At 45.5% G+C, this 26,675-nt stretch overlaps 1 protein-coding gene and 1 pseudogene across 5 annotated transcripts in view; both read left to right on the plus strand.

The window, feature by feature from the left end:
- RAB11FIP3 (RAB11 family interacting protein 3) overlaps positions 1–26,675 on the plus strand; it is a 91,298-nt gene that overhangs the window by 38,797 nt on the left and 25,826 nt on the right. For all 5 annotated transcript variants that reach the window (XM_036460133.2, XM_045570310.1, XM_036460136.2 and 2 more), the window contains 2 exons: positions 8,274–8,367; positions 17,963–18,054. In XM_036460133.2, coding sequence (XP_036316026.1) covers positions 8,274–8,367; positions 17,963–18,054 — 186 coding nt within the window. The remainder of the gene's footprint in view (positions 1–8,273; positions 8,368–17,962; positions 18,055–26,675) is intronic.
- On the plus strand, positions 1,114–1,239 carry LOC118731689 (annotated as a pseudogene).

A 26,675-nucleotide genomic window follows, 5' to 3' on the forward strand; every position in this document is an offset into this window, starting at 1 on the left:
GTGTGATTTTTGTGAGCTGTACTTCTGTACTTGGAATTCACTGTAGTTAGAGAGCTTGTTCTGCTTTCCTCTCTTGCAGCTTGTGTCTCCACATCTGAAGCAGAAACAATACAATTTGTTAGTAAATTTTTCATATTAAAATAATCTTGTGGGAGCCAGCTCCTTCCCCTTGTAGCTGGTTGCAGAATGGGTTCTTCTCCCATGGCTTTTCTGCAACTTGTTGAGTCTGTTTGAGGGAGGAGCGCTGGCTCACCTTGTTCTGGTGTGCACCTCCTGGCGTGGTATTGTGGCTCTGCTCATTTTCCAAGAAAGGTCAGGTTATTATATTTCAGTCTTATTGTGTGTTTTTCGGGAAGCCTGTGAATGGAGAACTTTGGACTTAGATCATTAGAACCACCTCCGAATCATTGTTGATTTATTCTCCAAAGAAAACATAAAGTGGACTTAAAAAAATGTATACTTTGATTCATCTTTGCTCATTTTAACATGGTAACATATAAAAGGACCTACTCTCAGTTAATTATCTCTACATGTAAAAGCCAAGTGACCAAAACAACTGGAACAACCAGAACAACCGGTTTCTTTGACGCAAATTGTGGCCCCAATAGGTCCACCCTCACCTCGATCAGGGTGGGGCAGGGCTGGTGGCCAACCTCCCACATCCCCTTCTCAAAGTGGGCAGCCTCTATTGGCCCCAATTGTGGTGGGCAGGCTGGGTCCCACCTGTGCACGAATTCGTGCACCAGGCCTCTAGTTTGTTTATAAAGCATTGGGTTAATGTTTCAGGATGAATGTCTTGGTACTTTGTGTCCAATTAGTAGCCTCACTGTTGAAATTCTTAGGAATCTTAAGGACAGATTGGCCAGTATGGATTCCAGGTTAAATACCCAGCAAGATTCTCAGTAGACATCATGTGCTTTAGGAATAAAGGCTTTTGTGAAATAAGGAGGGAGTCATTCAGCTATTTCAGGAAATCAGCTGATGAGGAAACTTCTGAGCCCAGTGTCTCAAACACCCAATGGCCCTGAGATGGAGGGATGGGAGCTGCCATCTCCTCCTGTTGTGGAGGGAGGAAAGGGAGATGTGGTTTCTGGCTCAAAGATTCTGGATTGTATACTTACCTGGCAGGGGAGATACCATGATCAAGAAGGTGGTTTTCTCAGGGCAAGCCTTATCCATTGCACTCCAGATGTGCTGACCCCGGCGGGGGAAAACAAAAAGAATCCTGGATTGTTAGCCAGTCAGTTTGAGCTGGTCCAGTTCCAGTCTGACTTTATGTCGCTTGTCGTCAACAAATGATGTTGGAAGGGCTATATGTTGCAGCATCTGCCAGCCTGCCCAGTGCCGAGGACACCTGAGAGATATTTGTGGTTGGTGTGGATTATGGGTTTGCTCATGCCCATCATAGCCTTAGCTTTGAATCTCTACCTTTGAAACACCCTGCCTACACCCTAGTCCTAAGTATTCACATGTTGAAACCCTCCTTACCTTTCTTCTTTCCTGTATTGTCCTTCCCTCCTTTTGTGGTCAAAGGTCATCTCTCCCTGGCTAATCAATTCATCCCTCCCCCCGCCACTCTCTTTTTCTTTTCTTGCTCTTTTTCTCTCATTTTCTTTCTCTTTTTCTTTCTTTCTTTTTTTTTTCTTCCATCTTGAGGGTTTTTATTTTTATTTTCTATTTTTTATTTTAAATAAATTTTTATTGTTCAGATTATTACAGGTGTTCCTCTTTTTCCCCCTCCCATAGCTCCCCTCCACCTGATTGTCCCCACTCCACCCCATGCCACTATCTTCATCCATAGGTGTAAGATTTTTGTCCAATCTCTTTCTCTTATTTTCTTTCTTTGTCTTTAAAGTTTTCATTATGGAGCCCTGGCCTCTGTTTCTCAGTGGTTATAGTGTTGTCCTACTCACTGAAGGGTCATGGGTTTGATTCCTAGTCAAGAGCACATAACATGGATTCCAGGTGTGGGGCATGTGTGGGAGGCAGACAATTGATGTGTCTCTCACATTTATGTTTCTCTTTCTCTCTAACCCCCTCTCTCCTTCCCTTCTACCTTCTCTAAAATCAATGGAAAAAAACATCCTCAGGTTAGGATTAATAAAACAAAAAAAAGTTTTCATTATGGAAAAGTTCAATTCTATACAAAAGTAGAGAGAATAGTGTAATACTTTCCCAGTATCCCATGCCCAGCCTCAGTAGCTCTCAGTCATGGCCATTTGGTTATGTATAATATATGTAGCCAGATGTACCTGAGCCCCAAGTTTGTTTGTTTGTTGTTTTTTTGAGAGAGACGGAGAAACATGGATTTGAGAGAGAAACAGTTGTTTGCCCCCAACACCTGCCCCAACTGGGGCTAGGGATCAAGCCTGCAACTGACTAGGGATTAAGCCTGCAACTATGTGCCCTTGACTAGAATGGAATCCAAGACCCTTCAATCTGCTGGCTGACATTCTAACCACAGAGCAAAATAGGCCAGGACAGCCCCAGGTTGGTTGGTTTGTATTTATTTATTTTTGAGGCCACGTGCACAAATTCGTGCACCAATGGGGTCCCTTGGCCTGGCCTACGGGATCAGGCCGAAACTGGCTCTTCGACATCCCCCGAGGGGTCCCGGTTTGAGTGAGGGCGCAAGGGACCCCACCACCTGTGTGTGATTGGGACCAGTCAGGGGTGTGGGAGGTTGGCTGGCTGGGGAGGGATCTCGAAAGAGCTCCAGGTCTTGTCTGGGCTGTCTTGCTCAGTCTTGATCAGCTGGATCTCAGCAGCAACCTTCCAGTTGGAGTATCTGCCCCCTGGTTGTCAGTGCAGGTCATCGAGAGCAGTTGAACGGCCTTAGCATATTATTAGCATATTACACTTTGATTGGTTGAATGGGCAACTGGACACTTAGCATACTAGACTTTTATTATATAGGATTGTTAATCCTCTCATGAGGATATTTTTTTTTTCTAAATATATTTTTATTGATTTTGTACAGAGAGGAAGGGAGAGAGATAGTTAGAAACATCGATGAGAGAGAGTCATCTATCAGCTGCCTCTTGCACACCCCCTACTGGGGATATGCCCGCAACCAAGGTACATGCCCTTGACCGGAATCGAACCTGGGACCCTTCAGTCCCCAAGCCGACTCTCTATCCAATCCATTGAGCCAAACCGGTCTTGGCTCATGAGGATATTTTTTCCATTGATTTTTAGAGACTGGAAGGGAGGGGAATAGACAGAGAGTGAAACACCAATGTGAGAGACATTGGTTGCCTTCTCCACACACCCCATCCAGCACCAGGGATGAAACCTGCAATTAAGGTACTTGCCCTTGACTGGAATCGAACCTGGGACCCTTTAGTCTGTGGGCTCATGCTCTATCCACTGAACCACACCAGCCAGGGCAGTCCCCAGGTTTTTAAAGGATCCCTAAATATTTTAGTAAATATATAAAAAACGCTGTGCATAAATTAACAACAGTCCCTTAATATCAAATACCCAGTCAATATTCATTATCCAGGATCAGCATTCAAATTTCTAATTAACCTATAAATGTGATTTTAAAAATATATATACTGTAGTAATAAAAGTGTACTATGATAATTAGAGTGGACGTCCTTCCGGATGAAGCCGGGGCTGCCAGGGAAGCCCGGGTCCCGGGTGCCAGACGGAAGCTGGTGCCAGCAGCCTGGGGAAGGAAGGCCTAGTCTTGCATAATATATATATTAGAATATAATTTTATTGATTTTAGAGAGCAGGGGAGAGGAAGAGAAAGATAGAAGCATCAGTGATGAGAGAGAATAATCTATTGACTGCCTCCTGCACGTTCCCTACTGGGGACTGAGCCCGCAACCCAGACATGTGCCCTGACTGGGAATTGAACTGAAACCTCCTGGTTCATAGGTTGATGCCCAGCCACAGCTCCATACCAGCCAGGCTCTTAAGTCTCTTAAAAGGTTTACTTTCTCTATCTTTTTTTTTCCCTTTCTCCTTGAAAATAACAGGTCACTTATCTGTCTCTTTTTAAATATATTTTTATTGATTTCAGAGAGGAAGGGAGAGGGTGAGATAGAAACATCAATGGCGAGAGCCATTCATGCCTCCTACTGGGGATTGAGCCCGCAACCCAGGCATGTGCCCTGATCCGAATCGAACCATGAATTCCTGGTTCATAGGTTGATACTCAACCACTGAGCCACACCAACCAGGCTACTTATCTGTCTCTTTTAAGGTCCACATGGGTTGGGTTTTGTTGATTACATCCCTGTGATATTATTAAAACACATTGCTTTGATCATTGTATTTCCTAAAATTGGTAATTGGATTCAGATTTAATTTAGGTGGTGTCACATACTTCCATCAGGAGGCATTTGGTGTCTTATTGTCTGTCTTTTGGTACCCTTTGGAAGCACTGAGGGTCATTGCTTATGTCCATTTCTTCATCAAGCACTGCAGGATGGTGACATTAGAATCCCATCATTCCATCATTCCTTCTTTGGATTATTGGATGGAATGATTCTTTTTTTTTTTTTTTTTTTTTTAAGAATAATTTATTGATCTTTGCTGAAGCCGATTTAGCTCAGTGGTAGAGCGTTGGTCTGCCGACTGAAGGGTCCCAGGTTCGATTTCGGTCAAGGGCATGTACATTGGTTACGGGCACATCTCCAGTAGGGGGTGTGCAAAAGGCAGCTGGTCAATGTTTCTCTCTCATCAACGTTTCTAGCTCTCTATCTCCCTTCCTCTCTGTAAAAAATCAATAAAAATATATTTTTAAAAAAAGAATTTATTGATCTTTAAAATTTTTTTTTAAATTTATTTAAATTTATTGATCTTTAAAGAGAGGAAGGGAGAAGAGAGAAACATTGATGTGAGAGCACTACATTGATAGGCTGTCTCCTGCATGCACCCTACCAGAGATCAAGCCCACAAATCGGGCCTGTGCCCTGACTGGGAATCAACCAGCAACCTTTCAGTGCAAGGGACGATGCCCAACCAACCTAGCACCCAGGTTCTCTCTTCCTCGTTTTCACAATGATAAATTGATTCATTAGTGTCCTCCACTAATGACCAGTTATTTTGTTTTACCATAATTATGCTTTAATTGACTAAAATTTGATATATTTCAGTCTGCTGTATTTATCATTCCCATCAATGCTCATATTGTTTCATTTTTTACTGTAAAATCCTGTTTAGGTTGGCTTCTGAGTTCTTTGATGTGACCTAATAAAGACTTTGCTTTCAGTTTTGACAAGACATTTCAGGCTTAACTTGCACATCTCCTGGCATTTCTCCAAGGGTCCTGATTCCTTTTAATGGAAATTGAATTTAAATACCACAACCTAGGTGCTACAGGTGCTCACTGTTAATTGAACACAATTAGAAGGGTTTTTTTGGTTGGTTTTTTTGTTGGTTTTAAAATATCATGTGTGATAGATACCTCATGGTGATGGGGAGGATCCCAGTCCTCAACAACTCTTAGAATAATGGAATTAGAATATTCCTGTGCTGCTGTGGGAAAGTTCAATGATAATCTAATTTTCTATTATAAAATAATTTGATTTTTACATAGCTATTCAAAGGTGTTTGTTTCCTTCCAAGTCCAAAAAAATTACCAGATTAAGTGTTAGAGTAGGTCTTTTGGGGTTGGGAGTTGATTTTTTTAGGTACTCCATGTAGTCTTTCAATATGTAGTTAATTTTTTAAGGGAAGTTTTCTTAAATATAGTTTTTAAAAATATATTTTTTAATTTCAGCGAGGGAGAGGGTAAGATAGAAACATCAATGATGAGAGAGAATCACTGATTAGCTGCTTCCTGTCCTCCCCACATTGGGGATCGAGCCCAGAACTTGGGCATGTGTCCTGATGGGGAATCGAATCATGTCCTCCTGGTTTGTAGGTCGAGGCTCAACCACTGAGCCAAGGCGTCCGGGCTATTCATTTGTTGTTGTTGTTGTGTGTTTTTTTAAAATATATTTTATTGATTTTTTACAGAGAGAGAGAGGGATAGAGAGTTATAAACATTGATGAGAGACAGTCATCGATCAGCTGCCTCTTGCACCATCCCCACTGGGGTTGTGCCCACAACCAAGGTACATGCCCTTAACCAGGATCTTAACCGGGATCGAACCCGGGACCTTTCAGTCCGCAGGCTGACGCTCTATCCACTGAGCCAAACTGGCTTCGGCTCATTTGTTTTTAAGAGCTTGTTTAAGTATAATCTAAGTGCCATAAAATTTACCCACTGTAAGTGTGCAAATCAGTGAATTTTAGTAAATTTATAAAGTTATGCAGTCATCATCACAGCCTAGTTTTACAACATTGCCACATGCCAAAAAGAGTTCTCATGCTGTTAGCAATCATCCCACTTCCACCCCACTATTTCCAGGCAACCACTAATGTGCTTTGTATTTCTATGGATTTATCTTTTCGGAAAAATTTCTTTAAATGAAAGAATATAATTTGTGATCTTTGTGTCTGGCTTTTTTACGTAGCAAAATGTTTTTGAGGTTCATTTATGTTGTAGTATGTATCAGGATTTTATTCCTTTTTATGGAGGAATAATAGTTTGTTGGATAGATCACATCTTATTTATCAATTCCTCAATTGATGGACATTGAGTTGCTTTTGCTATTTTGCTATAGTGAATACTGCTGCTTACTATGAATATTTGCATATACATCTTTTTTTTCTTGGGTAGATTCCGTACCTATGAGTGGAATTGCTGTGTTGTATACTAAGCTTATTCTTAACTTTTCAAGACACTGCCAAATGATTTTCCAAATTAGCCAGACTATTTTACATTCTTCCTAGCAATATGAGGTTCCAATTTTTTGACAACTTCACCAACCCTTGTTATTGTCAGTACTTTTGATTACAGCTGTTCTAGTGAATGATAGCTTGTGGTTTTCACGTGCATTTCCCTGAGGACTCATGATCTCGAGCATCTTTTCGTGTGCTTATAAGCCGATGGTATATCTTTGATGAAATAACTGTTAAAAAATTTTTGTTTTGAGATGGAGAGAGAGAGAGAGAGGTAGGGAGAGGTGGAGAAAGAGAAGCTTCACTGTGAGAGAGAAACATGGATCGATTGCTTCCCCTATGCACCCCGACCAGGGGTTGAACCCACAATCTAGGCATATGCCCTGACTGGGAATCGAACCATGATATTTTTGTGCATTGGGATGAGGCCAGGGCAACTGTTTAAAATTTTTACTTTTTTTTTTTTTTTTAAATTGTGTTTTTTGTCTTCTTGTTGTACTGTGAGATTTCTTTATACATTTTAGATACAAGTTCTTTATCAGATATCCTATCTAATAAAAGGGAATATGCTAATTGACTGCTCTTCCCTCAAAGATTGAGGTGCCTAGTCCCCTCAGCCCCACTGGGGCAGCAGGCATGCAGCAAAGCCAGGCCTGCCCCAGGTCCGGCCGCTCTGCCTCCAGAGCCCCCTTTCAGCCCCTTAGCCACCCACGGTCAGCCTGAGGCACAGGCAAGCCTCGGATGGCGGCTGCCCAGCTGCCAAGGGCTACGGGCTCAGGTAACCAGGGCTGCCAAGACTTGCGCTGCCAGCAGTGACAGCAGCAGAGGTGATGGGGTGGGGGGTATTTCTTTCTCCTGATAGCCGAGTCACCTCCTGCCTCTGAGGGCTCCCAGACTGTGAGAGCGGGCAGGCCAGGCTGAGGGACCCCGCTCCAGTGCATGAATTTTCATGCACCGGGCCTCTAGTATGATTTATAAATATGTTCTCCCAGTCTGTGTCTTTTAGTTTTACTAATGATGTCTTTTGAGGTGCAAATCTTGAAAATTCCCATTTTATACTTGGAAATATAAATATGTCTTTTCACTTTCTGTAACATTCATCTGGGAATTATTCGACTTACTATTTATGATTTTCAGATCTACTTGCCTACTTTGTCTTTCCTAAGAACTCCGCACAACTGTGGGAAAGGATGGGCGGGCCTATGCTATGTGTAGTAATCTAGATAATGCTAGAATAATACTAAAATGTTAGCACCGGATTATCTTTAGACTTGGGAAGCATGGCTCCGGACTTTTGAAAGCAGGATCTTATTCCATGACTCATTGTCCCAGGTGTCGTTGGCACCTTCTTAGGGTACCGCCTGTTTTCTGTCTGGAGCTTTGGATCAGAGGAACCAGTGGCTCTTATTTTCAGCATGGCACCTTACAAGTAGGCTGCTTCCCTAAATATGGTGAAAAGGTCAAGTGTATGATACACCCCTTCCAATTTTGTAAAGCTTGGATAACATATTTTTACTTGGCAATTGCAGGTGAAGGACTTAACAAAATACTTGGATCCCAGTGGGCTCGGCGTGATCAGTTTTGAAGACTTCTACCAAGGGATTACGGCAATCAGAAATGGAGGTCAGTCATCTCCCGCTCTGTGCTTCCATCGCCTCACCCCTTCCTCAACTCCACCACTGTCCTCTTGCTCAGCCACCTCTAATGACCCTTTCTCCTCAGACTCCTTTTTAAAAAAAATATATATATATTTTATTGATTTTTCACAGAGAGGGATAGAGAGTTAGAAACATCGATGAGAGAGAATCATCGATCAGCTGCCTCTTGCACACCCCCTACTGGGGGTGTACCCGCAACCAAGGTACATGCCCTTGCCCGGAATCAAACCCGGGATGTTTCAGTCCGCAGGCCAATGCTCCATCCACTGAGCCAAACCGGTCCCGGCCTCAGACTCTTTTTGCTGATCTTAATGTCTTCCCTTCTCTTTGAAGTCCCTAAAATGCCCCAGGTTTAAGGATGCTCTCTCTCCTTTTTTGTTATGTGCTCTTCACACACCCTGTCTTCCAGAATTGACTGACTCAACTACTAATCCATAATGTTAGAAAGCTACTGCCACTTTTCCCAACGAGCTTTTAATGGAAACTGACACATACAAAAGTATTAAAAGACTTACACAGTGAATACCCATATGTTTATCTCTTATCTGTATTCTGCAGGCAACATTTTACTGTATCTGCTTTATCCATCAATCTTCCTATCTATTTTCTCTTTTTTCTAATGGGCTGCATTTCAAATCAGTATACTTCTATACACTTCAGCCTAAACTTTTCAGTTTGCTATCAGACATTACCCAGAGTTCAATAGTTGTTTGTAGTCTTTTTAATTTAAAAAAATATATATTTTATTGATTTTTTACAGAGAGGAAGAGAGAGGGATAGAGAGTCAGAAACATTGATGAGAGAGAATCATCGATCAGCTGCCTCCTGCACACCCCCCATTGGGGATGTGCCCCCAACCAAGGTACATGCCCCTGACCGGAATCGAACGCAGGACCCTTCAGTCCAAAGGCCGACACTCTATCCATTGAGCCAAACCAGTTTCGGCTGTTTGCAGTCTTTTTAGAGTAAAAATTTACCTACAGTGAAACCTTCAGTATGCCATTCTGTGAGTTTTGACAACTTCGTGTGTTTTTCAATTATGGAGTAGTGCTCCATCATATTCTTGTACCTAATGGGTGGATACTTGTTTGGGGCTAGGATGGTTCCAGTTGGCAGTTATATATAAAGCTTCTAGTGAAATCTGTGGGCAGGTTTGTGTAGATACATGTTTTCATGTATTGGGGGCCTGTACGTGACAGTGGGGTGGCTGGTCATGTACATGTGAGTTTAGTCTCGTATAAAACTGCCAAATGTTCTTCTAAGTAGTTGTACCATTTTACTCTCTTAACCGTTGCCCAAGCACTTTCCTCTTCAAATGAAATTCTGAAGCTCTGAGTAGACCTTTCCTTGTCACTCCCCATATTTGGCCAGCTGGTGTCAGGCGTGCAGTATTGGGAAGTCACAGGCTGTCTCCCTCCTTCTTCACCTTGTCAGAGGAAGAGGGGCATAAAGAGACTCAGCAGAGCCCATGGTCATCATGGTGGTCCAGTCAGGGGGGAGTACCTTTGAACCCAAGGTCTTATGAGCAGTTGTTGATAGAGTCTCACCTGTCTTCTCTATTACGCCCCCCAAAATTATTGCCGACCAATGTCACATAGAGCTTGGGTTTCCTAAAACACCGAACCCAGATGGCTTTGAGTAGCATTCTGTATGTGGAGCCTTGTGTGTTACCGCTTCTTTCACCAAGTTAGTCCACACAAATATAAACACACACAGCCCAGAGTCCCCTGGTGAACAAGCAGCCAGGGACCTTGTGTACACAGAGCACTAAATGAGGGGGAACAACAGGGGAGGTGCTGCTGCCGTCAGTGTGGCAAGTAGGGTGGGGGCTGACTTGCACGTCCTTAGCACAGGGGATGATGACATCAGTGTGTTCCCTGGGACACAAATTGAAAGTCTTGGAGGAGCTCTGGGCCTCGGACATGCCCCTTATAGTCTCTGCACCTTCCAGCCAAGGGTTGACTGGGTTTCCTTGGATTCAGGTGGTTGAGGGGCCCAGATTCTTCTCAAGTGTCAAGGCTGGGAGCAGCAGTGGTTTGACCACACAGCTGGGCCCATGGTCAGTGAGAGATAGAGCCTGGGCCAGCTGCGTGGTCAAATCTGAGGCTCTCTCTAGTCAAAGTTCAGGCTGGCGGCTGCTCTCTGTTCTTTTGGGCCCCGGTTAGTGCGAAATGGAGCAGGCTCCACCGCAGGAGTTCCTGGGGGAGTGTGACTTGGGAATCGGCATGTACTTTTTGAAAACTTGACCCAGGCAGGCACAGTAGTCCACTGCAGTGAAGTTCTCAGGCCATTGACCTGCCCACTGAGAGCCAGGAGTTGTCTCAGCAGGAGCTGATTATCTGTCGGGCAGAACGCGTTGCTGGCTGCTGACCCTCTATGTTGTCTCGTGGGTTGCACGTGTCTTGAAGTTCAGTGACTTCAGGCATGCGTAGATATAAATCAGTCTAGTGAGGGAAAATGGTCACCTGAGAATGGCCTGTTTCCTTGAGTCCTGATCTTTCCTTAATAGTTAACCATCACCCTGATTCGCTGAGGTAGGACCTCGGCCTGCGCACCCCACCCCTCCACCCTCTTCCTTGCCTCTGCCTGGGATATTCCCACTGAAGCTGAGGCACTCTCTGCCTTCCCCCGGGGCTGCAGAGAGAAGCACGAGGTAGGACTTCTGTGCCTCTGCCTGAGAGGAGCTGTCCAGGGCTCTTCTGTCTACATCCAGAGGTCTCTCTAGTCTGCTCTCCCATTTTAACCTCTCCTGGCTTCATGGCCTGTTCCGCCTGACCTGTCCCCATTCCCTAAGCAACTAGCTAACTGCAGCTGCACCTTCTTCTGTTTTGGGGAGCACCCTCCTGCAATTCTAAGTCCCACAAAATCCATTCACCTTGGGAAAGTTCTGCCTCTGTCCAGCCCACACACCACTGAACCCCACTTGGATTGTTTGTCTCTGTTTTTACATTCTTGTTGGTAATATTTCCACTTTGATTTAATTAAAAATAACCCCCCATTCCCCCAGCCAGTCCTGAAGTAATGGATATCTTCAGGCAATGATGCTGTGTTTCTCCAATGGCAAGAACATTCTGAAATAGAAGCATCCCCAGAAGGCAAGGCTTGGTCTCAACATGAAACTATTAATATATTGGGAGGTGCATTGTAGGTGGTGTCCCCCCCCCACCCCGAGTTTAGCCTGTGTAGAACAGACCTCTGCTCCTGAAGTGAGGTGGTGGACTCTAGAATATGGGGACCGTCTGCTTCTTGGGGTGTGGTTGAGGAGGCAGACAGGTCAGAGGCTTTGGATAGAGTTGGCTTGCTAGCAGATGGGCAGGTCCTTGACTGGGTGGGCTGAAGGGAGGTTTTAGTGATGAGAGCTTGACTCAGGCTGGATGGAGGGGCAGTAGCTAAGGGAAGGCACAGCTCATCCTGTAAGGTCTGTAGGTATGGACACTGTTGAGCTGGACTGTTCCAGACTCTGGGAAGTAGAGTGCCTGCCCTTGAAAGCCGGCATTCTTATGGAGGACAGCCCATACACGTTGAGGCGGTATAGCTAGGAGAGGTAACAGGAACTCAGGAGGAGGGTAATACCAGAGGTGGTCCATGGAATTCTCCCTGAGGAGGTCAGGGAAGCGGTGGCAGGGTCTAGGTGAGGGACATGCGGGGAGTGTGCCCTGCCCATTTGGGAGCTGAAGGGAGGTTACTGTAGCTGGTTTGGGTAACCAGGATCACAGGTGGGGGCAGGACTGGGCTGTGGGCACTGTGGGGAGGACTTGCCCTTCCTGTCAAGAGGCCTCACAGTTCAATTCCATCCAGGCTCCCTTTGGAAGTGCTGTTGAGAGGCCCCTTGGCTCCACACCAGCAGAGTAGGCCTATGTCTTGGAGTGGGCATACGTGGCTGGGCTTGCAGGGGACTGCAGCTGGTGTGGGCGTGGGGAACACCCCACCCTGTGCGTCGGATATACTGCCTGTCTTGCTCAGGGCTGTGGGCTTGGCTTTACTTCTTTGGTAATTTGCAAAATTTTTTGTAATTTGACTTCATCATTTAATTTTTGTTAGGAAGGGAGAGTGAAAATAAAATTAGGATCAAAGCAAGTCAAAGATGATTGTGAATGTTATTTCATAGCATTTGGAAGAGTGGAAAGCATGATTATGCGAACTGAATTTCAGCTCAAGTTCACCAGAGTGCCATCATGGCTGCTCACAGCCTGTCTTGTCTGACAGACTTTTATTCTGTAACTAGGAGCGGCATAGCAAGTGACACAATATATTGACCCAGTTTGCAGGGAAAGTGCAAGGAGATTGTTACTGTCACAACCACAGGCCTTATTTCAGGAATAGAATGAGATAGAGAGGGAATTATTACAAATAGGCCATTGCTCTGGCTCTTCTCCACTCCCCCCGCCCACCCTTCCCCAACCCCCCACCCTGTTGACTCTGAAAGAATAAGATAAATGCACATTAAAAATGTCCACTTCATTGAAAATTGCTTTAGTTTTTATAGAAGAAAACTGAAAGAAGAGTCCTATTTAGTTCCCATCAAGAATAGAAAAACACCAGCTATGTTCACATCTTTCTCTTCACTGTGTGGGGCAAGACTCCTAGATCACATGCTCACCACTGGAATCTGAGCACATAGACATGTCTGAAATGATCAGCTATGTTTTGAGAGTTTGAAATTCTGTGTTTCAGTTTTTGGAAGTGCAAGCAAGACTGTTAACATTTAAAAAAAATTTTATTGATTTTTTACAGCGAGGAAGGGAGAGAGATAGTTAGAAACATCGATGTGAGAGAAACATCAATCAGCTGCTTCTTGCACGCCCTCCACTGGGGGTGTGCCTGCAACCAAGGCACAAGCCCCCGACGGGAATCGAACCTGGGACCCTTCAGTCCGCAGACTGATGCTCTATCCACTGAGCAAACCGGTTTTGACAAGACTGTTAACATTTTAAAAAATACATATTTTTTATTGATTTTTACAGAAAAGAAGGAAGAGGGATAGAAAGTTAGAAACATTGACAAGAGAGAAACAACGATCAGTTGCCTCCTGCACACCCCTTACTGGGGATGTGCCTGCAGCCGAGGTACATGTCCTTGACCAGAATCGAACCTGGGACCTTTCAGTCCGCAGACTGATGCTCTATCCACTAAGCCAAACCAGTTAGGGTGAGATTGTTAACATTTAAGAGGGAGGAAATAGGCCCCAAACAGTGTAGCCTTTTATAAAATATTAAAGGCTCAATGCACAAAAATTCGTGCAGAAGTAGACCTTCCTTCCCCTGGCTACTGGCACCATCTTTCCTCTGGCACTCGGGACCCTGGCCACCAGCAGGCATCCAGGACCTGGGCTGTTCCCTCCAGCCCTGGCTTCGTCCAGAATGATGCCCGGAAGGACACCCAATCTAATTAGCATATTACCCTTTTATTATTATAGACGTGTAACTACTGGGATAATGGTCCTCCTTCACTTCCTGTCACAGAAACAAAAAACTTCTGTCCACAGCAATCTTCTCCCCCTTCAAAAGGAGCCCATATAGTACACTGGTAACCCTAGCTGGTTTGGCCCAGTGGATAGAGCATCAGCCTGTGGACTGAAGGGTCCTGGGTTTGACTCCAGTCAAGGGCACATGCCCAGGTTGAAGGCTTGATCCTCCTTAGGGGACCTGCCAGAGGCAGCCAATCAATGATTCTCTCTCATCATTGATGTTTCTAATTCTCTCTCCATCTCCTTTCCTCTCTCAAATGAATTAAAAAAAAAAAAAAAAGAGCACATATAGTTTGCTGTAGTTCACATGCACCAAATACCCAAACCTCCAGTGCAGGAGACTCCAAGGCTGTCAGCCTGCCATACCCTGAGTCTCTTTCACTCTGCCGTAGTCTGAGCCCTCACTCCCGAGGAAAACAGTACAAAACAGCAGCCACATAAGGGACTTTGGCTTAAGGGCCTTACTTACTACTGCAAAGCAGTATTTAATTGGCAAAGACATCTCATACTAAAGGCATAAATGCTTGAATTTTCATAATTGTTGAGGGAAAGCATTGTCGTTTAAATTGAGAGAGCTCTTTAGAAACTGGATGGAGTAGCCATGTGTCCAGTGATTGCTCTGTGGTGAGGGTCCTTCAACATTCATTCTCCCTTTCCCAATTATTCTGGCTGTCCTAGTGACTTCACACCACTGACCCTCCAGAACCTGGCTGAGGGATGTGCAGGATGGCGTTTTTCCCACATGGTCCAGTTGCCAAAGAAGAATGTTCTCTAGCCAAGGAAGCTAGTGATGACCATTTCAAAGTACTCTCCCCAGGATCGTCCAGGGAGGTTTGCTCTTCTATTTGATCTTCAAAGACTCCACTCCACTCTTTAAATAAGTGACTGATGTTGTGTTAGATTATGTGAAATATATTGAATAAGTAAATGATACATTTTAAATGGGTACTATTGTGATCTGTTTTCTGCTCACACTGTGACATTCAATATGTGGGTTTTCCTCACTAAGCAATTCTCTAATTCTCTGCAGACCCCACCTAAGTGTTCTACAGTTTAATTCGTTCTGACGTCAACTGCCCAGAGTTAGCGCAGACCCCACAGGTGCCCAGGTCACTTATACTTCTGTTTGACACAGCTCCTTCCTCAGGTTTGATAATGTGCTGTGATGGCTCATAGAACCCAGGGAAACACTAGTTCTGTCTCCAGTCTATTATAAAGGTTACAATGAACAGCCAGATGAAGAGGGAGGTCTATAGGGTGGTCTGGAGAGTCCACATGTAGGGGCTTCTGTCTCTGTGGAATTTGGGATGTGCTATTCTCCCCATATGATGTGTTCACTAACCCAGCTCTCTGGACCCCCTCATTTTGAGAAGTTGGGGTGAAACTGAAATCCAGCCCTCTAATCACAAGGTCAGTTCCCTAACCAACCCCCATCCTCCAAGAGTCACCCTCATTAGTTTAAACCCAGGTAAGGCAGAAAGGGGCTTGTTAATGATAACAACAGATGCTCTTTCCATCCCATCTCAAGGAAGTTCCCAGAGTTTTAGGAGCTCTGCATCAGAACTGAGGATAAAAACCAAATAAATATTTATTATGATATGACAGTATACAGCAGTGAGGCAAAATCAGGAAACGTAATTCCATAGCTTGCATGCTCTTTGGCAAGTGTTAGGTCTGAACAGGGTCAGGAGACTGTGGAAGCCAGTACCTTTTCTTTGTGGGAATTGGTTGTTTGAAAAGTGATGTTTCGATACTGATGTCAGAATTATAGCCTGTCCATTATGAAAAGATTGCTTTCCTTTTTAACTTTTTCTTATTGATATACACTGAGTGGCCAGATTATTATGACCACCTGATGTATGTAGGCACATTAGCTGTACACTGCATCATATGGGATATGGAAGCCGAAGGCCTACTCGAACACCTTTGCTGTCTGCAGTTACCAAGATAAAATGTCTCCAGTTCTCACAGGAACACAAGGATTGGACAGTCGAACATTGGAAAAAAGTCATGTGGTCCGATGAATCACGTTTCCAGTTGCATCATGCAGATGGCAGAGTGAGAACTTGGTGGAAACAGCATGAAAGCATGCATCCCACATGCATGAGTACAACCCTTCAAGCTGGTGGGGGCAGTGTTATGGTTTGGGACATGTTTTTCTGGCATGATTTGGGCCCTTTAATTCATGTGGAACAACGTCTGAATAGCACAACATACCTAATATTGTTGCTGATCAAGTTCATCCTATCATGTTGATGGTGTATCCCAATGGAGATGGCTTCTTCCAGCAAGACAATGTGCAATGCCACAGTGCTCGCATTGTGTAGGAGTGGTTTCAAGAACAGGAGGGCGACTTTACCTTGCTTAGGTGGCCCCCACAATCACCAGGTCTCAATCCAATTGAGCATTTGTGGGATGAAGTTGAAAACCATCAGGCAGCTGGTTCCACAACTATCAAATCTCACAGAACTAGGCAATGCTGTTCATCAGGTATGGTGTCAGATTCCTCACATCACCTTTCAACATCTCGTGAAGTCAATGCCAAGAAGAATCGCCACAGTATTGAAGACAAAAGGTGGCCCAACGAAGAACTGATGGGGTGGTCATAATAATCTGGCCACTCAGTGTATATAAAAGCCCAAGTGACTGGCCAACCAACCGGTAGCTATGATGCACACTGACCATTAGAGGAAAGACGCTTAACACAGGAGCTGCCAAGTGATAGCAACTTTGCAGAGTGCCCTCTCGCATTCTGGGACCCCTTGGGGGTTGTTGGACTGCTGGTTTCAGCCCCATACCTGCAGGCCAGGCCAAGGGACCCCACCGGCCAGAGGGACCCACCCCACTCAGTTCGCAGACGTTGCCCCAGGTATGGCCAGCCAGGGACGGTTTGCAGGAGGTTGGCTCCAGGACATGTCTGGCCCATCTTGCCCAGTCCCGCCCCGCTGGCCATCTTCTAATTAATTTCCTTTCAATGTGCACAAATCTGTCCTCTGGGCCTCTAGTTATAAAATAGAACATATATTGTAGAAGATAAAGATAAGCAAAAAAAGAAGAAAATAAAAACTGCCTGTACTCTGGGAAGGGAAGGTATGTATGGGAGGGAGGGAGGGGGGCAAAAAAAAAAAAATCAATAAAATATATTAAAAAACAAAACAAAACAAAAAAAACTGCCTATGAGTCCAGCACTGAGGACAAGGGGTTGTCTATAATAATAAAAGCCTAACCAACCATCACACCTGAATGGACAACTGAACAGGCTGTATGGGGTGGCCAGACCGGCAGGGGGGTTAGTGAGGAGTGACCAAAGGACTGCGCAGCAGGCTGCGTGGGTTGACCAGGCCAGCAGGGGGGTTAGTGAGGGGTGACCAAACGACCAAACAGTAGGCTGCATGGAGTGACCAGGCTGGCAGTGGGGGGCAGTTAGGGGTGACCAGGTCGGCATGGGGGGTAATAAGGGCTGACTAGGCCGGTGGGGGGGGGGGCGGTTAAGGGCCACCAGGTCAGCAGGGGGAGGCAGCTAGGAGCAATCAGGCAGGCAGGGAGGTGAGCAGTTAGGAGCCAGTGGTCCCAGATTGTGAAAGGGATGTCCAACTGCTGGTTTTAGGCCTAAACTGGCAGTTGGACATCCCCCGAGGGGTCCTGGATCTGAGAAGGTGCAGACTGGGCTGGGCTGAGGGGACTCTCCCCCCCATGCCCCATACATGAATTTTGTGCACCGGGCCTCTAGTTTTGGTAATATTTCATTATACTCACTCCTCCCCAAATATGTACAATTTTTAAAAAAATTAAGCCTGGCATCTAATACTTTTTTTGGCCATGAGCCAGAGCTAGTATAATATTATGCTCTTTCTCTTTTGCAGTGTTGTCCAGCTCTTTGAAGAAGTAATTATCATTTGGCCTCCACAGTGCTGCCTAAGAACTCTGGCACAAAGTGTTGTTTCAGTCGGAGACCTGCTTCCCTATCCTAACCTTTTTTCCTCCCAGGTTTCTCATAGCCAGTCCAGGCTCCATTGGCCATTCACATCATTGCCCCCTTGACCTGTCTGGGTGATCTGGCTTTTCTGCTAAATCTGGGTCTTCTCTCCCACAGATTCTGATGGCCAGTTGTGCAGCATCGTACCTGCCCAGGACGAGGAGCCGCAGGCCTGCCCTGATGAGTTTGAGGACTTTGTTACCTTTGAGGCAAGTGGCTTTCACAAGAGAGCTGGATGGAACTTGATGTTACGCCTACTTCTCTGTGCAATCTTAAATCCTGCTTCACTTAGTGGTTCCCTGGCTGTTTATATAGGAAATGGCTGGAAGGGAAGGGAAGGACTCACTCTGCAGCCCTGTGTACCCTGTGGGGGGCACTGTGGTTGGTGGGCTTTGGGGGGACTCCTGGCTCCAGCACACAGTTGATACGTGTCTACTCTGAGTGTCACATACTTGAGACTCTTGACAAGAGGCGCTCTTAGATTGTTAGCAGAGTGACACGCTGAGCAGTTAGGACTCTCTGGCAGGCCAGAACAGGGGACTCATTTTGTGGTTTTTATTTTATCACATTTCAAACCACTTTCTGGGGTCTTCTAGAGACCTTTGATTAATGCTTTGTTTTACTCTGCCCTTTAGTCGTCGTCCCCCCCCAAGGGTTGCTATGGTTACATGGTGTTGCTAGTAATTTGGGGAAGGTTTGGGGAAGGTCTATGAGATAGACCACTATCATTGTGTCCCACTAGTTGGGAGAGGTGGGCTGGGGCAGATGCTGAGAGAGTCCAGGTGGCTGAGTCTGGACTTTTTAAAAATATACTGGAATTCCTGAGTCCTTGAAGTCTGTGGTGGACACTGCCAGCCCCTCAGCCTCTGTTTCCCAGTGAGGGGAGGAGGGTTAGGCTGAGACCCACTGGGTTTGAAGCCCTGCACATGAGTCCTCTGAGCCTCGGCTCCTTTGTGAGATGAGGGGGTTGCACAGAAGAGTTTCTGAAATTCCCTCTGAATATTAACTCACCTCAGCATTGCACTGCTTTCCTTCTGTCTCGTGTCCCTCCTGTGGGGAGCTGCCCCAGGTATTGGGGACCCTCAGATAAATGTAGGCCCACTTCTGATTATCATTTCTGCCAGCACAGACGCCCGCTCCCCGCCAGGCCACCTGGGCCTGTTTGTCCTTCACAGCTTTGTCCTAGAGTGCCAGCTGAGCCTGAGCCCCCAAAGGCAGGGTCACTGCTTTTTGTCCCCCATGTGCATTCTGGATGTGACTGGGCAGTGCCGGGCCCAGTCCTGGCATATGGAGGCCAGTACCCAGATGGGACTTGTACTGACTGCAAGGCACAGTGTGGCCAGGTGGGGGACCCGGTGTGCATGTCTCTGATGTGTCAGCTTTCAGATGAACTGCCAGCCTCTGTGACTGAAGCGGCTGCTTACAAGGCCTGAGTAGGACACATCTGTGAGGTGTGACACATCTTGAATTTTCCAGGAATGTGGCTAGACCAGGGGGAGAGCCTTCCTTTTTTGTTTGGAGCATCTGGAGAATTGCCTTCCCAGCAGTATGGCAGGATCCTGTTACTTATGTCGTCAGCACTGAATCCTTATCATGTCTCAAGAGCATATGCTTTGTCATCAGTGTTTTTATTTTATTCCTCTCTCATATTTCTACTAGGACATTACATCATTTTTAATAAATATTTTATATGTAGTGGATTGAATGATGGTCCCTCAAAGGTACATCCACCCAGAACCTGTGCCTCCACCCCTCCTCCCAGTCTCTATGCAGTCTCCACTTTTGGTCCTTGGGTACCGGGGTTCTCTCCTGGAAGTTTTTCATTGATTAATCAGGAAGTTTTTTCTGTGTTTTAATAGGAATACCAGTTTGTTCCTGGGAGCATGTCCATGCAGCATGCATTACTCTGCTGCCATTTTTCTTCATACATACATACATACATACACACACACACACACACACACACACACACACACACATATATATATATATATATATATATATATATATATATAATTGATTTTTTACAGAGAGGAAGAGAGAGGGATAGAGAGTTAGAAACATCGATCAGCTGCCTCCTGCAGACCCCCTACTGGGGATGTGCCTGCAACCATGGTACATGCCCTTGACCGAAATGGATCCTGGGACCTTTCAGTCTGCAGGTCCACTGAGCCAAACCCAGACTCTGTGAATGTGACTCTTTGGAGAAAGGAAAGGGTCTTTTCAGATGTAATTGAGTTAAGGACCTCAAGATCAGATAGATCATGCTGAGTATCCTTAGAAGAGAAAGAGAGACAGCGGGGGGGAGGCAATACGAAGATGGAGGCAGAGGCTGGAATGATGCAGCCACTGGCCCAAGGACTGCCAGGGACCTACAGAGGCTGGAAGGGACAGGAAGGGAGAATTGAACCCTTCTGACACTTCGATTTCAGACTTCTGGTCTCCAGAGCTGTCAGAGAATATACTCCTATTGCCAGAACCGGTTTGGCTCAGTGGAGAATACACTCCTATTGTTTTAAGGCACCCAGTCTATGGTAATTTGAGATAGCAGTCCTAGGAAACTAATACAATGATTACTCAGAAAACTAATACAATGATTACTCAGGATAGTAAAGGCATCAACACATTTTGTACTTGAAGTTCTCGTTTGGTCCAAAAGAGTGAGCCACTGCAGTGGGCTGCCTCCCTGAAACCTGGGTAGAGTAGGTAGGGGTGCTGTTTTTTTATTTTTTTATTTTTATTAAATTATTATCTGTGTACATATTTTAACATTGCCCCCCCTTCCATACATACCCTCCCTCCCCAGAGTTTTGTGTCCATTGGTTGTACTTATATGCATGTATAGAAGTCCTTCGGTTGAGGGGTGCTGTTTGACCATGACCCCGTTTTGTCCTCTGAGTGGGTGAATCGCCCTCTCACCCCAATGACTGTGGCCCTCCTGTCCTGGGGTGTGCCAGTCCCACCTCTTGCATTTGGACGGCATTTTGGGAACCTGACATTTCAAAGAGTATGCCAAAGGAATGCTTCTCAGGTTTTTAAGTCTTAATTTTTTTAGAATGGAGGAATTTTTTAAAAGTTTTTCTTTTTGTTACTTAAAATTAATACACTTTATAGCCGAAACTGATTTGGCTCAGTGGATAGAGTGTCAGCCTGCAGACCGAAAGGTCCCAGGTTTGATTCCGGTCAAGGGCATGTACCTTGGTTGCGGGCACATCCCCAGCAGGGGGTGTGCAAGAGGCAGCTGATCGATGATTCTCTCTCATCAATGTTTCTAACTCTCTATCCCTCTCTCTTCCTCTCTGTAAAAAATCAATAAAATATATTTTAATATATATATATATATACTATTAAAAATAAATAAATAAAATAAAATCAATAGTTTATATTTTAGCAGTTTTAAGTTTACAGAAAATGGAGCTGATAGGCAAAGAGTTCCTCTCACCCCCCCTCCACTCCTCCATCCCCCCCACACACCAACACAGTTTTCTCCCTCATGAGCATTTGTCTTGGTGGGGTACATTTGTTAAAACTGGTGAACCAGTATTGATGTATTTTTATTAACTAAGTTCATAGTTTACATGCGAGTTCACTCCTGTGGCGTACAAACTGTGACTTTCGACAGATGTTCAATGTCATGTCCCCACCATTATAGTATCATACCAAGTATGTCACTGCCCTAACGGTTCTCTGTGATCCGTGCGTCACTCCCCCACCACTGCTAGCACCCAGCACCACTGATCTTTTATTTGTCCCCATGGTTTCGCCTTTCCAGGATGTCACATAATCACATAGTTGGAGTCCTACAGTGTATGCCTTTACTGGCTGGTTTCTTTTGCTTAATAATATGCATTTAAGATTCCTTCATGTCTTTTTGTGCTTTTTAAGGTTTTTAGATGTCATTTTTAGGAGAGTGAAACTAGGTATTGTGAAACTTATAGAAAGATTGCTTTCTTTAAAAAAACAAAACAAAAAAAACCCAGTACATTGTATAGTCTTTATTTATTTATTTATGTTTTAAAATTTTACATTGTATAGTCTTTTTTTTTTTTTTAATATATTTTATTGATTTTTTACAGAGAGGAAGGGAGAGAGATAGAGAGCTAGAAACGTCGATGAGAGAGAAACATTGACCAGCTGCCTCCTGCACACCCCCTTCCGGGGATGTGCCCGCATCCAAGGTACATGCCCCTGACCGGAATCGAACCCGGGACCTTTCAGTCCGCAGACCGACGCTCCACCACTGAGCCAAACCGGCTTCGGCTACATTATATAGTCTTTAAAAGTCCAATAAAAATATGAGTGGAGACTGTGCATTACATCCAAATGCCACATTTGGAGATCCTCTGCTGGAGATCCTCAGAGATAGGCCTTTTTGATTTTTCTGGCTGGGCACACGACAGTGTTGGTCAGGGGACCCTGTTGATGGGCTGCTGCTCTGTCCTTTTCCTGCCAGGGCTGTGTAGTGGGTTCCGTAGCTCCCGGCATTCCGAGCTGGTTGTTGTAACAGAATTCCTAGAAGAAAGTCGCTGATGTGGCATGTCTGAGGGGGGAAGAAGTGAGGAAGTGACTTAGGCTTTATCACTGACGTTCAGGGAATGAGGGGAAAGCTGCTGCTCTGAGAATCTGAGTGAGGGAGAGGATGGAGGAGTGCTGGAGGCCTGCAGGGGGTGATCTCGTGTACCAGGATTTCTGGAAGGGGATGGGAGAGTCATAGAACGGGCACAAACAGAACTGATAGGAATTGTCCCTGCTGTACCGCCTCTGTTCCTCCCTCCTTCTCCCACTATCAGCAGCTGCAGAAAAGAGCTGCCTTAATAAAATATAACAGGGAAATGTGTCTTTTGTACACACTGTTATCTGAGGTTAGAGAGTCAAAAACAAAAGCCATTCTGTTTTGAGATGTGACTGTTTGTTAAGAACCTAGGAGGGCACTTCCTGAACTTTGCTCCTACCTCCACACCCCCACACCCACCACGGCCACAGCAGGTTTAACAGAGCATGTCTGGGAGCAGGTTAAACTTTTTCCCTGGGAGCGATGTGCCTTCAGGTGAACACAGGTTTGGCAGAAACCCCAGCACAACCTGTCTGTTGAGAGTCTGGACGGAAGGCCCTCGCACTTCTGATACGATGGGGCAGCTGTCTCCACGAGCGGGCCCTGGCCGGAGCTGGCGCGGGCTCGCATCTGAGGGTAAGAGGAGGCTGTGTGTGGCGGGACAAGGCTCACACCATGCCCAGCAGTTACTTTCCCTCTGAGGGACCGCAGCCTGGAGAGTGGGGACCCCAGGCAGGGTTGGCCACACAGGAGTTCCTTACTGGTGGCTCTGCATGCAGCCTTCCTTATCTGTCTGTTGGCAGATTGTTTATTAACTGGTGAAGGTGTCATTAACATGTGAAGTTTGCTAAGATGCACAAGAGTTCATTTTAACGTGTAATTTTAAACATTTTTATAGTTGGTGGCATAGACTTGTGGGCTTCTGGGCAAAGCTAGGTCCTGTCTGGTGGCAAATATGAATGGGGGGGGGGGCATGTCCGTGAGCTGCTCTTACGTTTTGTCTAGTAGGCTGTGGGTGAGCACGCACCACCATCTAAGATGCCTTTCTGCCACTCTTGAAATGTAGGTGCTCACCCAGGTGCCCTGGAAAACTACCCGCTGGCTGCCATTTGTTCAGAGCAGCGTTGACCAATAGAAACTGACCCTCAGGGGCTGCACCGGTGGGGCAGCACCTGGGAAATGAGCTGTCCCTCTCCTGGCTGCTTGACCCTCCCTGGGTGCTCATGGAGCCGACCAGTCTCTGTCCCCTTTGGGCTGCTGTCGTGTCCTCAGTCTGTGTGGGGAGCTCCAGATAGAGGCTGTTTACCAGTACCCTCATCAGGATGTCTGCACGTTTGTAGCTGTGCTGTGGGGACGTACCTTCACCACCCTGTTTGCTTATAATTTTGGGCAAATGAAGATGTAAGTGCAAACACAAACCTTTTGTGAAGTGGTGAACAGTATTCATCAGTGTACGACTCATTTGGTGCAGGGAAACAGGTTTGCTTTAGAAAGGAGGGTGAAGGGGGGAGAGTGTTTGCCCTCCTCTATCTGTTTAAAAGATGGGGAGATGCCCAGAATGGAGAGTATAAGTGCCTAGCTTGAAACAGTTGAGTTTTATAGCTTCTGCCTCATTGTTTCTGTGACAGTGGAGAGCTATTTCCATTCTAGCCAAGCTTCAAGGGAGTTTGAGCTGCAGCCCCAGTCTCACCTGCATGAGTGATGGCAGTTCCTTCCGGGTGAAATAACAGGCCCACGTGCCTGGACCTTCTTCCTGGAGAGAAATGCTGGGTGCTGAGTTGACTTGCCCTTATATAATAGATGCTGAGCTGCCATCGAGGGCCCATGCAGCCCAGAGAAGAGCATCATGCATCTGTTAGAGGCGCTGGTTGGTTGGCCTTTTTTTTTTTTCTTTTTTTTTAATCCTTACCTGAGGATATGTTTTCTATTGATTTTTAAAAAGAGTGGAAGGGAGGGTGAGAAGGAGGGTGGGGGGCCCGGGAGGGAGAGAGAGATCAATTGGTTGCCTTTCATACGCTCTCCAACCAGGGCTGGGGATTGAGCCTGCAACCCAGTTACATGCCCATGACCTGGAATCGAACCCATGGCCCTTCAGTGCGCAGGCTGGTGCTCTAACCACTGAGTACACCAGCCAGGATGTGGTTAGCTTTTTAAAAGCTGACCTTAACAGTCAAGTTCTGGCCCTGACTGGGTGGCTCAATTGTTAGTTAGAGCATCATCCTGATGCAACAAAGTAGTGTGCTCAATCCCTAGTCAGGGCATATATAAGAATCAACCAATGAATGCATAAATAAGTGAAATAATAAATTAATGTTTTCTCTCCCGCCATCTCTCACTCTCTCTCTCTCTCTCTCTCTCTCTCTCTCTCTCTCTCTCTCTCTCCCCCCCCCTCTCTCTCTCTCTCTCTCTCTCTCTCTCTCTCTCTTCCCCCCCGCCCCCCAAATTCATCAGTGGAACAAAAAATTGATGTTTTTCTCTTCCTTTCTCTTTCTCTACAATCAATAAATTAAAAAAATTTGAAGAGTCAAATAATGTTTCTCACAGAAAACTGTTACAGAGAGTATCTGGGAGGCCCTCAATAGCCTGTGTAGTGAGGATTAGGGTGTGTGGGCCCTGCCTGCTTCCTCGGTCTGAGGACTGAGGACTGAGGTTGAGGTGGGGGAGGTCCATGGGATCGTCCTGCAGGGAAGGAGCCGTGCTCTTGGAGGAGTTTTCAGCTGAATGCTGAATAGCTGACTGGTCTTTGCCATCATCGTTAGAAATGTGGTGTGGGGGTCTTCCTGGTGCCCTTGGGCGGTTCTTGGGTGTATCCCATGCAAGTGAGCAGTGCCATCTGGGTAGCCGATTAGCTGCCACACCTCAGAGGACATCAGGGATTGAATGGATTTTGTGCCGCCTTGGTTGTGTTCCCCCTTCTCGCTCCCCCCTGACAGAGTGGCATTTCTCCCCAGCTCAGGTAACTCCTCTGCCGATGCCACCTGCAGAACAAGCGCACAGCCAGCCTGCTCAGGGTTGATGAGTAGAACTAGAGCCTCTTGAAGTGATTTCCTGGTTTCAGATTTTGAAGTGAACCTAGTTGCCATAGATTCCAAGGAAGATTGGTTTTTCTGTTAAAAACATAAGTAACATCCATTGCCTATTTTATTCTGGCCTTACAAGCAGCTGGCAGGGATTCCACCCACCCATAACACATGAACTCGTTTCTGATTTTCTGTTTCGAGACCTGCCTTTGTGGCCTCTTTTGATCCCATATGGTTTTAACCTGTTGACCCCCCTTTTTAAAAAAATATATTTCATTGATTTTTTAGAGAGGAAGGAAGAGAAAAACATTAATTTTTTGTTAGAGAGTTAGAAACATCAGTGAGAGAGAAACATTGATCAGCTGCCTCCTGCACACTGCCCACTGGGGATGTGCCTGCAACCAAGGCACATGCCCCTGACTGGAATCGAATCTAGGACCCTTCAGTTCGCAGGCTGATGCTCTATCTACTGAGCCAAACCAGGCATACAACCCCTCTTTTACAAATGAGACCTAAATGGCTCTCAAAAGAAATTTCAGCTGAAACCAGTTTGGCTCAGTGGATAGAGCATCAGCCTCCAGACCGAAGGGTCCTGGATTTGATTCCGGTCAAGGGCATGTGTCTTGGTTGTGGGCACATCCCGGGGAGTGTGTGTGTGTGTATGTGTGTGTGTGCAAGAGGCAGCTGATCCATGATTCTCTCTCATCGATGTTTCTAACTCTCTATCCCTCTCTCTTCCTCTCTGTAAAAATCAATAAAATACTTTTTTTTTTTTTTAAAGAAAGAAATTTCAATCGTTGTACTGTTAGTATTTGGCTCTGTTGACTAATGAGTTTGCCAACCACTGCCCTCGCACATCTGAGCAGACTGTCCACCAACCGTGATACCTGAACCCGAGTACAAAGTGTACTTCTCCCAGCTACTTTCTGAAATCTTGCCTGTTTGTAAATTATTAAACTTGGGATCTTTTAAGCATGACAAGTTGGCTACATTTCTTAGCCAGTGCAATTGTGTTTTAATTAGAGCTGAGATTAAGTTAATTTGTATAGTTCACAGATACTTCCTGTCTGCTATGTGCTGACCTGTGCTAGGTACTGAGTCCACATGGGTAAAAATAAAGATAAGTTTAGTGCGAAAGTAGACATTTAACCAATGAACATAATTAATTGGTTCAAATTTGATTATTTAATACTTTTAGAAATATATTTTATTGATTTTTTTACAGAGAGGAAGGGTGAGGGATAGAGTTAGAAACATC

Source organism: Pipistrellus kuhlii, unplaced genomic scaffold (assembly GCF_014108245.1).
Source record: "Pipistrellus kuhlii isolate mPipKuh1 unplaced genomic scaffold, mPipKuh1.p scaffold_m20_p_31, whole genome shotgun sequence".
Taxonomy (NCBI): domain Eukaryota; kingdom Metazoa; phylum Chordata; class Mammalia; order Chiroptera; family Vespertilionidae; genus Pipistrellus; species Pipistrellus kuhlii.